The sequence below is a fragment of the Megalops cyprinoides genome, chromosome 2 (assembly GCF_013368585.1).
Source record: "Megalops cyprinoides isolate fMegCyp1 chromosome 2, fMegCyp1.pri, whole genome shotgun sequence".
NCBI lineage: Eukaryota > Metazoa > Chordata > Actinopteri > Elopiformes > Megalopidae > Megalops > Megalops cyprinoides.
The window spans coordinates 57,029,889-57,047,569 of NC_050584.1; the positions used below are offsets into that span (position 1 = coordinate 57,029,889).

Genomic DNA, 17,681 nt, shown 5'->3' on the forward strand with positions numbered 1-17,681 from the left:
AATCACCATCAACAAATGTGTTATATAATCCCCTCGACAAACTTCAGCTTGAACAAAAATGCTGATCATGTGCAAAACAAGCACATGCTGTTATAGTCGGGTCCTCTGGCATTTCCTTGTTTCTAAGAGTCAAATCCAGACTCTTGGTGGTAGGAGAGTAAACTCACAGAAATTGGATGAAGGACAAAATCATTAACCTCTGCGGATGTTGAGCAGATTCAGACCAAAATGCTGAGTTGATCATTTTTAAAGATTTGTAACGGTCACTGCAATTGAACCCGAGTCTAATGTTGGGTTCATTTGCCCGCTGAAGGATCCATACTACTCACACTTTCTGGCCATACTGCAGTATTGCAAAATGGTGCTTAAACACAGGGCAGTAAACTGTGGCTAACTGAAGTGGTAACATGACAGTAAGAACTGTGTCAGATCTCTTTCAAATAAGCTTGATGCTTTATTACACAACTATTTGTGCAAATTATGGTATGGGAAGCTGTACTTTCAGTCTTTTGCCATGCATTTCTCTAAAACTAACAATGGAAGCGGAGGACCATAATAACCTCTTTATCCCCAGCCTAAATTTTATAATTCAATACGTAATATAATTCAATATATATTCAATACGTGAATAAAGAGCACAAAGGTGTGACCTCAGAGAGGTACCTGCCGTAGCGCTGGCTCTTTGCGGGAGATCCTGTCAGGTCCCTGTCAACTGTCTGTGGGTCTCTGCAGAGCTTTATGCATGTGGCAGCCTAGTGTGTTAAGCTCTCCTCCACAACAGCAAAGTCATGCAAGATTCAAAAGGTGCCATCACCTTCAGGTGCGGCAACGATGTTATTCATAACCTATAACTCTGCTGTGGACACGGAGAGATTTCATACTGGGGAAGACATGCGTGACCTCACTTGACTGGGCCTGACAGTATGAAAAATCCATATATTATCAACATGGCAAAACAGCACATCAAAAGCAGAGATGGGTTCTCTATGTTGAAATTCATACACACTACCAACCATAGAAAATGCAACTATTTACAAAAAGAACACATAAAATGTATGCTTTCTATGTAAAATGTATCATCATAGAATAACTCTGGCAGGATATTGAGGGCCAGAGCATTTCTTAAATTGTGTTGACAAAATAATATAAAATATTAAAATGCATACAATGTGGTTCAGATTCATCTGTTTTAAGCTGTACCTGTGTATGTGCCTGTTGGTGGAGCACAGCAGTAAACAACTCTGGGCTTTGAGAGGAAAACCTCAGCAATTTTTATGTGTTTCTTAACAACTGCAGCTTCTCAGGGACAAAGGATTGTTGCTGACCTCATCAAATCAAACGGCTAATTTGTACAGTTTAATGACTGGAGAGCAGGACCAAATGGAATAAAAATCAAAGAGCACATTTCTCTGTGGGATGGGGGAGACGTGTGATCCTGGGTTAAGAGGCCATGTTCTACTGTTAACAAACCTTTTACTGAGTGCAAGACATTAATCAGAGACAAACTGCGGAGATACAGTACACAGCCTTGTATTGGCTAGAGAGTAAAAAAGTAAAATGAAGTGTGCAATTGAACGATTTTTCTGCAGCATCTGTGACATTGGGATTTGCCCTTTTAATCTGAGCATCAGCATGGTACTGGGAAGCACTGAGCAGACCATCTGTTTCATGCTTGCTAAAACTCCAGACGTGGATGTTATATACAAGAAATTCTAAACGGCTATCTGGCGTCTCTGACCTTGGCCTTTGACCTCATCGTCCGAAAACTAAAAGGTTCAAGGGAACAAGTGATGACTTTTTACGTCAAATTTACGTCAAATTCCATGTACAAGTGGCAAGGCTTTTGTGACTGAACCATGGAGGAACAGACTGAACAGTTAACGCTGCTTTTGACCTTGTCAGTGGGGCATCCAAAAATTGAACCCAACTGCCTTCCTCCCTAAGGAAAGTCACTACTGACTACAGACACTACAGACATCAAAACAACCTTGACACTCTGCGGGCTGCTCAACAGGACTCTGACACTGCTTTTATGAATGTCAATGCACTGTCTTAACTGCATGTGATATTCTCTTGACAAATCAAACCTTGACTCTGGGAACATAGCCAGGGAGCTACATCAAGATGCTGTAGATATCATTTAATACTGTGAAGGCTTTCACTGAAAAGGGGTATAAGCTTCACTTTTACCTGTCTACTATCTGTGCATAATTTAGTCTGTTAGAGATGGGGAAGCTGTATACATTGGTTCTTTTGAGAATGATTAGGACTTGAGTCCATTTACTCCACTCTGTACTCTTTTTACCTACCCGATACTGCTCTCTAGGAGGGCCATCTCTCTTACATCGACAGACATGTGCATATGCATGCACATGCATGCACTCACACATAGACACACTTGACTGTGTTGCACACAGTTCTGCTATGCTAGCACTACACATCTCCCAAAGCAGAGATATTGCACTCATTACATCCATAAAACAAGAAAGATGCCTGTGTTATGTGAACAGGGGTCATATCATATGGACATCTGTCTTTCCCAGAGATTTCCCTGCAGGCTGTCTGTTTGTGGGCTTCATAAAATCACCTTCCAGTTTGCTGATATGTAAGGTAAGTTCAGTAAGGGGTAGAACTCACACTTTTATACAGCACTTTGGAAGTTCCTTACTTCAGCCGAGGATAATAAAGACAAGAAATCAATTTCCTCTCTAGATTGTGTCAAACTGCTTGAAGCGGAGCATTCTTTCATTATAATGTAGCACAGCTCATTTAAACCTAACTGACTGGAGCCCTTTCAATTTGGACCCAAAGCAAATAGTCCCTCTGTCTGTTCATGTCTCTATGTGCCAAGATAATCTCTTTCCGCACACTTTGATGTGAAGTATGTATTATCTTCAAAAAATAAAACAGTAAGCAGATTAATGTCTTTACCTTCTCTCCTTTACCACCCTTGAGGCCCCGGACACCATCGGCACCCTGTTGGAGAGAGAAAAAAAGAGTAAACCATTAATCACACACACAAATACACACACACACACACGCACGCACGCACGCACGCACGCACACACACACACATACACATACACAAGCACAACACAACAACATTCAGTATCAGTAGGCATCACGGCAGCCATACCTTCACTCCGCGGGGGCCTGGATATCCAATGGGCCCCTGAGGACCTGTTTGACCCTGAAAACAGAATCCACCAGGTCATTAGAAGATCACCAATCCCTTGCTGACTCTACTCTCAGATAGGGAAAGAGAGAACCCCAGCTTTTAGACTTGCCCGACTGCAGGTCTCTCATATTCAGTGTTTCAGAAGAGCTATAGCGCAACGTGAGATGAGAATTACGTGCACCTGTTCACTGTTGGCTACATTCACTCATGCACAGGGGCTCATCGCCCTAAAGCTTACAGCACATTGTCAGTATTGGAAGATGCCCTTTTTCATAGCTTTGAAAATATGGAATGTGTACTTACTAAGGCTCCCTTCTCTCCAGGAGGGCCCTCTTTCCCAGGATGGCCCTGTAAAGATTGATTCAATTAACACAGGCAGAGAATGGCTGCAATGGAATCATTTCAATATATTAAATAACTATGTGTCACTGTGTCTTAAACAAAATATAGTTGACCTTCAATAGCCCCTCCTTTCATAAACCCATAGAGTAATGTCTGTTTGATACGATTCACTTTTAGGTTTGCACTGTTACAAAATGCCGGACAAAGTATGCTTTCCAGACCGACTGAGTAGAGAAACCCAAAAGAGAAAAGCCTGACTCAAACCTGACAAATTTTGACTTTCAAAAAGTCTGGAAAAAGTCAAAAAAGTCTGAGTGCTGTGATGCCAGAGAAGCAGAGCTTCAGTCCTGGGCCCCGCACTTGGAGTTCCTCCCGCTCAGCTGTGCTCAGAATGGCAGGAGTCAGGGCAGTTGCCACTCACACACCAGGCCAAGGCAATATCAGACGTGCACTCAGCAGGGGGAGGCAAATGAGCAAAGCCCCACAACTAGAACTTTTGGGGGTAGCTTCAAACAGACGCATACACATACAGCACCAGTCAAAAGTTGATTAAGTTAACAGGAAACATGCATTCAAAGATATTTTGATGTTTCAAATGCTTGGTATTTGTTTCTTAGACAAACACAAATAGTGAAGTCGATGCCTATGTATGAATTTTTTTCCAAAAAAATTATTTTTAAAAAATATTTTTGGCTACTTCAAAGAATCTATAATATAAGATAGCTTTGATTTGTTTAACACTTTTTTGGTCACTGCATAATTCTGTTTGTATTATTTCATAGTTTTGATGTCTTTACCATTATTCTAAAATAGTAAAAATAGAGAAAAACCCTTCTATGAGTAGGTGCGTCCAAACTTTTGAGTAATACTGTAAGCACCAGGTAGGAACATCTGCTTGGTCTGTACAGGACTGGTTGATGAGAGCTTTCCTTTGACTGATTAGACCGACAGATGCGGATGTGTGGTGACAGATTGGTCTACTGACGCATTGTCACGCTCGGGTGGAACATCGGGACACAAGCATGATGAGAGGGGTTTGCCCTGCTGTGAAAAGGAAGCAAGAAGAGCCTGCTCGAGGCTCTGCCGTGCCCCTCACCTCCCCTCCCCCCCCCGACCCCCCCCCAACACTCGCACACCTGGCCGCCCGCTTCTAAGGAGCTGTCACCTGAGGCGCATTGGAATTCAGACAGCGTCAACCTGTGGCCCAGCAGCCTAGCACGGTCTGCCGAGCACACAGGCCCACCTCACCTGACATGAGGCAAAAATGAGAACTGTAAAAGAGCCTCTTCATGACAAAGTATGGATGGTAAGACAAAATTAAGCCTCAAGTAGCACCATCAGTGGAACAATTTTGCACGTTACCGGAAACCATTTCCTGTGCTACATTACAGACATGCCAATGAAAAAAATTATAGGTGAGTAGCAAAATTTTTTTGTACAATTTTTTTGCACCCATGTGGAGAGTTTGGGCTTGGCCTCTAATGCAGCCTGGCAGAATATACGTGAACACCGAACAAAATGGCTGATCCATGCTAAATGTTCCAATCCATCGGTCAATCTTACTATCAAGAGTCCACAATGTGCAGATGTTATCACATGAGCGTGATCTCTTTATAAGACACATGTACTAAACACACTGGCATATACACAACCAGCTAAACATTGTAAAACATGAGTAATGCCGTGGGAGTGGAGTAATGGGGGAGAGAGACACTCACAGGAGGACCATCGGAGCCAGGAAGCCCAGCCAGTCCCGTTCGCCCTTGGGGTCCCTGGACACAGAGAGACACAACAGTAATGCTTATACATGGGTGCCATTTTTAACACAGGGGTGAATGCAAACTGAGTTTGTCTTTGAGGAAGGATACATTTCCCAGGCTGGACATCATCTGGACTGACCAAATGAAGAAAATAATTGGAAACCGAGAAAGTCTAATGTGTTTTCAATGAGTTATGTGCTAAAAAAACACGATGCCAGACATCTAGACTAATTTTGCCTGTGGCATACAATCGATTTGAAGACCCACTGAGGCTGCTAATGAGCTTTGCTACATTCAGAATAATTTTCCCAAATTATGATTTTCTCTCATCATCAGACATCTTTCCACATTGATTCGGTGTAATTAATTCAAGGCAAAACCCAGTGATTGTCATCAATGTGAATTCTGGTTTTTTTAATGTTGGTGGTGTGCATATGTGTGTATGTGTTTATGTGTGTACTCATATCTGAATTCTGGAAACCCCAGATGACTTACAAAGTGAGGCTGAAAATCCTATGCTATGGCAGAGAGCAGAGAGATTGTTAGAGGAAACATCAGGAGCGGACTTACTTTTTCACCAGGTGGACCGATAGGGCCTTGGGGACCAGGAAGACCCTGTGTGAAGCAAACAGAGACACATCGGACTTTGTTGTTTTGAGGCAGGCACAGCCAAACATGGATGCGCAGCACACCTTCTCAAACCAGTGGGTCAAGCATGCTAACCGATGCAGCGGGGCTAATAAAGTGACAATTGTCCGCAGTGGTCGGCCGTTTCTCGGGAGCTTCGGCCCTGCGGAGGGAAACCTGAGCCAGCTCACAGAGCCCTGGGGCAGGAGCGGTTGCCTCCACAGGAATCCCAGCTCCATGAATGAGGTGCTTTCAACCGCGCTCCGCCCGGGCACCGGCTCAGAGTATTCCAGGAAACCTTGGTACGTGCGCACTGTCTCTCAGTGGGGTGCGGGAGAAGGGAGAATGGGCTGAACTCAGCCAACTCCACAAACAAGATGACAACTGTCAGGAGTTTGTGACAGAGCGGAAGATTGAATCCTTTTTTTTTTGTTAGTTGCACTTTTTAAATGAAATGTCAGCTCAGTTGTGTACAGATCAGGAGAAGCTGAAGAAGAAAACATCCGCAACATGTGGAGAATGTGGAGAAGAAAGTCACAGCGCTGTTCTAGTCACTGCTGTTCCACACAAATAAAAGCAGGTATCAGAAGGAAAAACCAAACAGGGCAGATGGCCTGCACACTAGAACACGCCATTCCGACACTCACCTGAGTGCCCGGGATTCCCTGCTGGCCTGGAGGCCCAGGTTCTCCTTGAGGTCCCTATGGGAAGAAAGACGCAGAGTTGGACTTCATCCCCATCACCTCCCAGAAAGTATCCACTCAGTTCAATAAGGGAAAGGTCTCCTGGGCCTATTGGCTTTGGTCAGTGATATAACAACACATTGGTGAACATATAAAAGTGATTCTGAATGAATTTTGCACGACTCAGAAAGAATGTTGTAGCCGTTTCGAAGTTCAATGGGTTAATTGAGCGTGAGTGTCACGATAAAGAGAAAGGATGAGCAAAATGTCACACTAATATGACAGCAGATTACAGTGGAGTACAAAGGCAATAGATGGCTGTCACCTCTGTGCATTATCTCTGCAATGATCTGATCTCAATTTGTATTCACCTAATTTTGCACTCACCCATATTGATGCACTGTCACGTTTCATTCAGGCAGACTAAAATTATCCGGTTAAACTTGTTATCATCCAAAATCTCATGCTGTGTAAGCACATTGATGGCAATGTGTTTGTGTATTTGTGTGTGTGTGTGTGTGTGTGTACATGCGTGTGCTATTACAGTGTGCGTATGTTTCATCGGAATAGAAAGTGTGCTTGGTATTGTTAGTGCCCGTATGCTCTTCAGCCAAGATGATCTCACTCCACCTGTGTTCCACTTGTGCTTAGAGGTAAATCTGACCTTTGACCTTCACAGCTGTGAGGTTCAAACGGGTGAAATACTGTATCAGACCAAAGCAGTGCTTTTCATAGTAATTTACCTCCTTCTGCAGAAAGTGATGACAAATGAAAAAAAAATGCTGTAGTGGAACATGCTACATCATATGATAAATGGTAGTATTCTACCTCACAGTGCATGATAAAGTCTAAATGTGCTGGTGTATTTTACTGGTGGGAAAAAACACTGGTTACATGGTTCCTACCATGTTCCCTTTTGGACCAGGAGGGCCATCAACACCAGCAACACCCTGTGGAAATCCAAAACAAATACAATAAGACATTCAATAATGACACGTTGCTCTATGAAGGGTACAAAATTTGACACCAATATTACTGAAAAGCACATACAGGCTGTCCAGGTGGACCGGGAGGTCCTCTAGGACCCAGCAACCCTCTTGGACCCTAATTACAAAGGAAACAGAAAGGTTAATTAGTCATCCAGTATATCGCAAAACAGAAAAATGACTCAAAATAACTGAAAAATGAAAAAGGAAAAGTCCGCTGAATGAAGTTGTTTGATGGTGATTCAACACTCACCAAATGACACAATATAATAACAATCCAGTTAGGAAACTCTGCCCTCTAGTGGTTACATAGGAGCAGCACAAGAAAAAGATGATCTGGGTGCCAACAGAGAAAACCTCATCTATTTTACTTTGGAAGTTCTTAAAAGAGGGATCACATTCATTTCATCTGTTTGGAACATACATTAATCACATTAGTGTGCTTAATTTAATTGAACCACTTTATATCTAAAATGATTCAAATCATTCATTTGTTAATTCAATGTGCCCTTTCATGCTTTTTACAAATGCCTTTGTAATTGTTTAAATGGTGTTGTAATTCACTTCAGTTGTGGCAATGAAGTAAAACCATTATCAGAAATCCAGAACACCATTCAGTATATGATGTTTTGTATGTTACCGAGAGGGCCATTTAACTGATCAGAAACAAATAATCTTCTAAGGCACTGAATCACATCTAAAAAGCAGTCAAAATTGCAATTAGTGAGTTTCAGCTTAATAATAAAACATGGCTCATATGCCAAACATAATTTCCAATGCTTAGAAACATTGACCCTCACCAGAAATAACTTCGCCAAAAAATGAGCGATTAACAGATGCCAAATGGCAGAGCACAACGTTTCACAATGCGGCAACAATGAAAAGAGCCAGAGGCAGTGGTATCATGATGTCAGTTTAAACGAGCTGCCAGAGCTGTCCCTTTCGATCCAGCTGCGAGAAAGTGACGCTTCGACAAGCCTTCCGAGCAGAAATTGCTTACGCTCTCTCCAGGAAGTCCCCTTGGCCCGATCTCTCCGTCCTCTCCCTGCGGGCACAATGAGAAAGGTCAGTTGTCTGCCCTGGATGGAGTGGGAATGGGTGAGGGGCATAGGGGGTACTCACTCTCTGGCCATCCTCGCCAGGTGCTCCAGGTGGCCCTGCTGGACCAGTTTCTCCCTGTCAAACAGAGAAAGGGGGGCAGGGGGAGGGGGGGGGGGGGGGGGGGGGGGGGGGGGTGAGAAAGAGAGAGAGAGAGGAAGAGAGAGAGAGAGAGAGAGAGAGAGGGAGGGAGAGAGATGTATTATTATCATGGCTACCGGATCAGGCCTACAGTAGCGTTTGGGTTCATAACCACTATTTATAGCTCCTTTCTGCCTTGGTCTTCTGAGCAGTGGTCTGTAATTACCCCGAGCAGGATTAGGAGCTCAGCGCAGAAACTGGAAATATCCTCCCTGTGATCTGGGGCCTTGTCCGTCTCTCTTTGTGGCTCACCCTCCTAATGCAGCCCTAGCTTGGTTCCTCTCTTTGAAAGCCCGTTTTAACAGAAACCCAGCTGCACACGCCCTGCCGGGAACGTGCCGGAGAGCACATGAACATGAGGCTGAAACTGAATGTGCTCAGGTTTGTAATCTCAATCTCCTGGGAGACAAATTGCATTTTGAGATGTGCACGCCCTCCTCTAAATTTCATAAATCTTATGGCATGAGACCCAAGTAGACTACAGATATCCTGTTATACCCAATTAACCTTTTCAACCCCAATCTCTTCTTTTGTGGGAACACTATTGCACAAGATGACCCAGTCATTTGAAGGCTTTCATTTTAAAAATCTACCTTTCTTATTATAACAATCTAGTTATAACTAAATGTATGTCTGTACTCTTACTTTATAAGTCACTCTGGAAAAAAGTGTCTGCTAAATAAGAAAATTTAAACATTTTAAGCATAGTTTTAAGAGAACTGCAAAATGTGAGACATTTTGCCAGAACAGCCATTAGTGTTTTGAAATGTAATCCAATAAATTCCAAATTCCACTTACTTCATACAGAAAAACTCTTCCATTGTTTGGTGGAACTATAAGAATGTATACCCTATTATTATCTGACTATTTTGATCCAGATTTATTTTCTCAAATCTTCGAATATGAACAGCAGCAAAGCCCACTGTTTTGAAAACATATGGCATGGCTTTGCAATACCCCAGATGTATGTTTGGGGCCATTGTTTCAAAGCTGAATGAGCTACTCAAGGTTACCTGTAACCTAACTCTCAATCTAGAGACCCAGAAAATGAGAGACAAATGGTTCAGCAATGCAAAATACTAATTTAATGGTTCTAGGAATCATAAAAGGTGAAGGGCCATGTATTTGTTCCTTGTTGAGTGCTCCTGGTTTTACGCCGTCTTGAAACACAAGGGATAAACATTTGCATCATGCGTTCTCAGGATGGGGTAACAATGATTCATGTGAAAAGACAAGCCTAAAGCACCAGCGCCCTCCCACAAGATGAAGGCCTTTCAAGTGTCTTACAGACCCTAGGAACCACTTTCACAGGGAAAACAGAGACTGGCTGAAGCAGCTTGTTAATAATAGTATAAGTATATCATCTACATCAGTTTGCTGGGACTCATGGCTCACATATTGAACCCTTGCTCAATCTTTCTGTCCTCTCCTCTCCTGTCATCATTTGCTGCAGTGTCTTCTGGGAAACCGTAATGAAACACCTGAACCATGAACTTTTTAGGACTGTGACTTACTTTTGGACTGCTGGGGTACCTGTGTCTGTTACTGTCCTGACCCTTATGACCAAACAAGTACTTACTCTGTGGCCCTTCTCGCCAGGAAGACCAGGAAGTCCATCAAAGCCTCTGTCACCCTGTCAGTGAAGGAATGGCACAGTGCTCAGTGCTCAGTGCATGTAAAGGGGAGCTGAATGCATCTCTACCTGTGCAGAGACTCAACTATTCAGCTGTACAGTTCTACTGACTTTACACAGATGCTCATCTGCAGGGCAGCATAACATTGCAGGCATGTTACTGAACTATTGGTTTATGGAATATACAGGACACCCTGGAAGAGGATATGCTCTAAAGCTGCGTTTTAACTGAATGCAAAACCCATTGAATTTCGCTTCACTTTCCTCGCGCGGGTTTGATCGTATGCCTGAAAAATGAACAACCTACTTTCGCGCCACGTCACAGCAAACATGTTTAATTGCAACAACACTGCTAGCAGGTTGCTGAAGAGATTTCTGGAAAGGGGGTGTGGCTTCTAGCCCTACTTGAAGGTGATTGGCTTTTGCCAGGCGAGATTTTCACTCGAGTTGAACATTTTTTAACTCAAGCAAAGGCTCATTCCGGCCATTTCACATCGCTCGCAGTTTCGCCGCGATTAACTCCACCCGTTCGTCTCCTGCCATTGACTTGTCATGCATTCACCTCGCTTGTAAATTTCGCATTGCGTTCGGTTAAAACGCAGCATAATGGAGATAGTTGCTGATATCTACTGAATTATTAGTAAAGCCTTAAATGTAAAGGAGATTTGCTCCCAATGCAAAACAATCACGTCTAATATAAAATGATGTTATATTGCAATGTACACTTGAAAAATATATACATTTCTGCATTCACGCAACATACATGCAATATATTAAATAAATGGTGAATAAATTAGCACTAGACTTAACAGTAATAATTATGGAAAATATAACAATGATAAAAAAGGCTCCCAATGATAACAGACTGTCTTCCTAAAAGGCCCTTGTTTTTGCTTTAGCCTGTCAACTACTCATTGCACTAGTTCTTGTTTTCTTTTAGATGTCTTGTAATATTTCTACAGCATGTTCCATAAACTGCTGTACCAAGACAAGCGATGTAGCAAAGTGGTATCACATTGCGTGAACAGACTGGATAAGCGGCCTGGAAAGAGGGAGTGCTCCCTGGAGCTTGTGTTCAAAACCACAAACAGCAAATCAGCAAATGGGGAGGGTCACCTGCACCAGAAGAAGCAGGGGCGAGACAGCTGTCTTACCTTGGCTCCCGATTCACCTGGCATTCCCCTGGCTCCGTCAGCTCCTGCTCGACCCTTTCAGAATCAGTCAAAACAAATGCATCTGAGATTAAAAAACACACTAGACAAAGTGCTAAGCTGCAGCTTGTTAGTGATATAAGACAAAACATTCACTAGACATGTCTCTAAGCTGCAAAGTATTAGTGATGTGGCTAAAAAAAAACCTTTCACATTTTCTCATGCACTAATGTGTGAATGAGACATTGGGAACTACTTTGAAGGGTTTATTTTGTGTATCATTCCAGATTTGGAAATGGCAGGTGAGTTACGCAATTAGCGTATGGGAGGTCTTTCTTGCCACGAAAGGTCTTTTGTGTGGTTAAAATCCTTTATTTTGAAATCCAAGCCAAGCCTATTCAGAGGGCTTCATTGGCTTTGGTGGGAGGGCAGATTGATGGCTTGTGTATGGGTGGCCAGGCATCCACCTGGAGTAACAGGCATTATTCAATACAGTCCTTTACAAGGTTGCCAGAATTAGCACTTTCATACAGATTAGGTGAATTCAGAACCAATTTCCCACAGAATTATTGGAAAATTGATCTGGCATTTTGACACATGTTTGGCCTTTGTTTGTAGGCTGTTTCCTCTCCTCTGGCCAGCCACAGGAATCCATATGCAGTTTTGGTTTTGAGCTTAAATAAATGTATTTAGTTAAAAACAAAAACAAACAAACACACACACACACACACATACACACACACACATATACATACACACATTCACACACTCCCATAACATTTCTTACACTCGGTCACACACACTCACAGACACATGCCCAGGCACACTCACTCACAGGCACACACACATGTACACACACACACACACACACACACACACACACACACTTACCCGTTTTCCAGGTTTTCCGACTTGACCTGGAGGACCTTGAACACCCCTGGGACCCTACAACAGACAGCGCATCAATCAGCTGAGTCACAGTGCCCTATTGTTTGCCGAGCCAGCATCCCTCCGCTATGAATTCCCTCTTTGTTTATTCTTTGATAAAAACTCTGGAGAAGCTTCACATTTTTTGTATAATCTATTGTCAGAAGAGAGTAGAGACAGACACTTTAAGTGCATGCATATCTGGCTAGGTAAACTTGACTAAAATCTCTAGTCTCTGTTGCAAGTATTCATTTTACTCATTCTATGTCTGACAATACTGCTTTTTTATTGCAAGATCCCAATCAAAACAACTGCTTTCATTTCTGTGTAAAGTTTCATTTACACCCTGAGGTAAAAGCTTTCTTTGAACAAATGCATGTGAACTCTTTGACACGCGTTTCACTGCAGGTGCCTTTTACCTGTAGATTAACTGTACAGCACTATAAGACTGTGACTGTTCTGTATGTTAGTTACATGACATGTATCTGAACACAGGAATTTTTCCTATCCATTAACCATGAAGTACTAGCAGACTATGAATGTGCTGTACACAGGTGTTCTTGACTGTACTTTATGAATGAAAACTATTAGACTGCGACTGTGCTATGGGTGGGTCATTTGACATGTATCTGAATGTTGGTGCTTTTCCTGTGCAGGGTCTTTCTTTGCCATGTATCTGAATGTAGGTGGTTATGTGCCTGCCCTGACTGATCTGCAGGTGTGCTCAGTGACACAGTGCCTGAATGCCTCTTACCTGAGGTCCTGGATCGCCACCGTCACCTTTAAGACCAGAAGGACCAGGAAGACCCTAGGAGGATGCAAGAGAGAGATAAATAACCAGCTTTCTCATCCATTCAGGAGTAGTGGGGTTAAAGATCATTGACTAGAAGAGATGCTGTTCAGACTGCAAGTCACTTATTATGTTCATTGGTTTAGCAATTGATGTTCATGTACACTAGAAATACACTAATGATGATATACAAATAAACAGCAGGTGGCGATATTTCACAGGCTCTGCAGTTATACATCCTTGAGGCCAACATCTACTAAGATCAGAAAGTATTGAAGAACATTTCCTAATTCTGATAAGTGCTTATTGTGTGCATTATTATACATGAGTATTTCATGTGTAAATGCAATAAAACCAAAAATAAAAGGCTCTTTGATTGCTAAAAGCATCAGCAAAATTAAACCAAGTGCACAAGGATGTACCTTGTCTATTATTCATCTCTAGCACCCCCTTGTGTTAGAAACTTCAAATAATCAAAAATATTGTAAGCATGAAAATAGACATTCCTGAGTATAAAAAATAAAACCACTTCATTTTCAACCTCATTGAGACCCACTTCACTTGATCTATATATCTATCAATTATTTTAACGTAAAACTCTTCAATACCAGGTTACATGTGTGGTAGCACAGAAATTATACACTATGTACCCTGCTATTTTAATCATTTCTCTGAAAATTCATAGGTAGTTATTTGACAATTATAGCCACAACATCTGCTTCAAAAATGGTATGAATTATTCTCTGAAGTCTTAAAATTTTGCATTTCCTAAGAGTTCTGAAACATATCATGGCAGTTAGTTATATGCTAGACTGCCATTGTCACAGGTGTGGTTAATTTTCTCTCAGGAAACATAGTTATCATATGCAATTTAGGAGACCTGCCCCCACACTAAAGAACTGTTTATGTTCTGTCACTGCCTTGGTTTTCAACTGAGGCTGAAAGAATGTGCCATGGCTTTTCCCTTTTTTGCCATTGCATAATCTACAGTGTTGCTTCAGGGTTCAAGTAAAAAATATGATGCACTTGTGGAAAATGCTAAAAGTTGAGTCTACCAAGAAAAAACATTTACAAGCTCTGAAAATTATATAAAAAAATACATAAAAACAATTGAAATGGATATCTTTCATCATTTTACCAGTAAAATGAGATTGGAGGGCTGATATATCAGGATGAAAACATATAAGGAGAATGGTACAAAGTAGCTCCAACTAAAACATTATCTACCATGCACATTCTCTTTATAACCCTGCCCTGCGTCATAAAGACCTCAACCTCACTGGAAAGAATCTGGCTTGCTTGTCCCAAAATGCCTAGCCTCAAGTTAAATGGAAGATCAAGTATCAACAAGTCCTAGGAGCCAGCTGACAGAGAGGGAACACTTTTCTTCTGGCAGTGGGGGTAGAGAGATGAGACAAAGAGATAGGATAGCCATTAGGTCAGCTATTGGGCTGATGAGAGCTAGAACAGCCTAATAACGCTGGAGGAAAACTGTGGAATGTTCAGCAGGACAACAGGACAGGGAAAGGAAATACACCTGCTTCAGGTGTATACTGATCAACGGCCACAGTCTGCTACCTGAAACAATCTATCACAACACATCTATATCACAATCACATCTATAACAATCTAAAGACTTGTACTTACAGTGCATGAGTACAGCAAATGTTGTACTGTACATGTCCTCATATGTAATGAATAATTAGTACAACATTGTGATGGTTGAAGGATCCAGGTGTACATTTGTATTTGACATGTGCATTTTAATATGAACAGCAGCACTGAGTGAATGTATCAGCTCACTTTGATTCCTTGATTTTTTATGGTACTGCTGTTTCTTGAACCCCTGAGGTTATAGACTTCAGCTTATATTAACATTACCAGAATCTGAGCTGTGCGCGCGCGTGCGTGTGTGTGTGTGTGTGTTGGGAGGTAATAATTTAAACCTGTTTTCACCACTGAGTACAGTTTGAGAATAGCACAGTGGGAGAGCTGGAAAGGGTTTCATGGTTTTGGGGAGGTTAAAGGCGCTGTATTTCTCATCATCAGCAGGCTCTGGGGGAAATCTTTTCTCTAAAGGGGTGAAAAACTTACCACAGGCCCAGATCTTCCTGTCAGACCCATGGGACCTGGAGGACCTCGCATTGCAAGCTGTGGGATTATGTAACAAGACATCAGTCGGGAGCCACATTGCCTCACACATTCACATGCTTTACATATCACAAAAACATAGTTTTCACACAGTTCTGCCCAGCTAAAGTTCAGACAATGACTGGCTCAGCAACAATCATTCTGATGACTCAAAATCAGTGAAACCGTAGATTTGAATAGCACTACCATATAACTGTCAACATATTTTTGTTTATTATTAATAATAATAATAATAATAATATCATCATTATAACAATTAATTCATTTATGAATGAATCAACAATTTGCTAATTATTTTCTAAAAGTGATGCTTCCCAAGTTAGTGGTGAATGCTGACCCAGAGACTGAAAATCAAGGCCAGCCCTGTCTGTTTTCACACTTCCCCCTAGCCTCTGGCACCTGTTCCTTCGGCCACATGTGGGTCGTGAACCCCCCTGGTATTTTTAACTGCGTCCTACATCTGTCCAAACAGGCCGCCTTCCCGGATCCCTTGGTGTGACTCGTTATAGCACAGCCGGGGTTGAACAAACCTGCCCGACGGTAATAAAAGCCCCCCCCCCCCCCCCCCCCCCCCCCGAGGTGGGACTGCCCTGAGCAGCTGCTTCCCGTACTCACCCTGGCCTGGGATAGGATGGCCTGTGCCTGCGCCTCCTGGGCTGACACCACCGGGCCCTTCTCGCCGTCGCCACCGAAGCGGAACTGTCGAGCAGAAGCACATGTCTTTCTCACTCTGGGGGGAACACACCCGCGATGTCAGACTTGCACCCCATACACACGCCGCTCCGCCCGACGGCGTCTCCCACACAGTCCCCAATGCTGAGGGCTTATCGCCCCCACAGGCATTCATTGCTCACACTTCCAATGAGGACAGTCAGACCTTAGGAGAGGGCTGCTTTTACAAAGGAGAGTGGGGCTGTGTTGCACCTCAATGGTGGTTCCTTACTGTCGTTGTGGATAGCAATTCGACTGCTTGCACTGTACAGGTTAAATGATCACAGGGAACATTGTGCTAGCTCTTTAAAAAGGGGTATGATTTCTGTCATTTCCTTCAAATGGAAATGATGTTCATATTACAGCTTGCAGAGAAGAGTAAGGCAAATTCCTGGCGACTGAGCTGTGGTCAAGAATAGACTCAGAGGCAATCCTGAGAATGAGAAATGTGGCAAAAATTAACTGAATGAGTTGATGCTAACACAAATAAACAAAATCCTCTCACTGTACTGTAGAGACAGTAGTAGTATTTACCATATTGGGAATAGCTGGGTATGGTCAGGGACCACGACAAGCCACTAAGAGCAGTTTGGTTGCTTTTACACAATCCAGGTCCATATAAATGTGCCAAGTAAAATAAATGAATACTGTCAAAAGTTAATGTCATGTGTGAAAAAATTGCCTTCCATAATTCATATTACTTGTGAAGGTCAAGAAGAGCGCAATATTTACATTTAGCAGACGCTTTTATCCAAAGCAACTTAAATTAGGTTATAGTTCTGTACAATGTTATCCATTTAGACAGCTGGATATATTCACTGAGGCAATCATGGGTTAAGTACCTTACCCAAGGGTACAGCAGCAGTGTCCCAGTGGGGATTGAACCTGCAACCTTTCAGTTACGAGTCCTGCTCCTTAACCACTATGCCACACTGCCACCGCAATATCACATGCATCTAGACATTACGGGTAACAAATGTACTAGTTCCAAGGAAGAAATGTGGCTTAGCATGGACAGGGCCCAGGAGCCATGGGATGCAGTTTATGACAGCGTATGCCTGCTCAACAAGCCAAATGTGACACCAGTTACGTGATTGGCGAGAAATCTGTGAAAAATGCAGTCAAAACTAGAGATGGCCTTGGACCTAAGGTGATGGAAAATTATTTTACTGTTGCAAAATAAAGCGTGCCAAATTTGTGCAAGATCAGCCAATGTCATAATGAGCTATTTGTGGAAGACAGAGAGAGACAGGACAGAAACAATAGGCTTTCAGCCATTCTGGCCAGGGCATGGGAGCACGGAGGCCAGCGTGGTAGAGGGACATACTGGCAGCATCAGCATGGTGCCCGGAGGACCTGGCAAACCGTCTGCTCCTGGAAGGCCAGCACGGCCCGCGGGACCCTGAGGGAGACAGAGAGAGAAAGAGAGAAATCACAAAGCAATCCATTAGAGCTGACAGCAACCAGGTAAGGACTTGCCACGCAGAGTAGGGGGGGGGGGGG

General features: G+C 42.8%; 1 protein-coding gene across 1 annotated transcript in view; it reads right to left on the reverse strand.

Moving 5' to 3' along the window:
• col11a1a (collagen, type XI, alpha 1a) overlaps window positions 1-17,681 on the reverse strand; it is a 92,021-nt gene that overhangs the window by 40,775 nt on the left and 33,565 nt on the right. The window contains exons 13-29 of the mRNA XM_036522192.1: window positions 17,506-17,580; window positions 16,083-16,166; window positions 15,411-15,467; window positions 13,281-13,334; window positions 12,491-12,544; window positions 11,603-11,656; window positions 10,395-10,448; window positions 8,699-8,752; window positions 8,577-8,621; window positions 7,641-7,694; window positions 7,496-7,540; window positions 6,555-6,608; window positions 5,851-5,895; window positions 5,239-5,292; window positions 3,482-3,526; window positions 3,137-3,190; window positions 2,932-2,976 (exon numbers count right to left, since the gene is read on the reverse strand). Of these exons, the coding sequence (XP_036378085.1) occupies window positions 2,932-2,976; window positions 3,137-3,190; window positions 3,482-3,526; window positions 5,239-5,292; window positions 5,851-5,895; window positions 6,555-6,608; window positions 7,496-7,540; window positions 7,641-7,694; window positions 8,577-8,621; window positions 8,699-8,752; window positions 10,395-10,448; window positions 11,603-11,656; window positions 12,491-12,544; window positions 13,281-13,334; window positions 15,411-15,467; window positions 16,083-16,166; window positions 17,506-17,580 (927 nt within the window). The remainder of the gene's footprint in view (window positions 1-2,931; window positions 2,977-3,136; window positions 3,191-3,481; window positions 3,527-5,238; window positions 5,293-5,850; window positions 5,896-6,554; window positions 6,609-7,495; window positions 7,541-7,640; window positions 7,695-8,576; window positions 8,622-8,698; window positions 8,753-10,394; window positions 10,449-11,602; window positions 11,657-12,490; window positions 12,545-13,280; window positions 13,335-15,410; window positions 15,468-16,082; window positions 16,167-17,505; window positions 17,581-17,681) is intronic.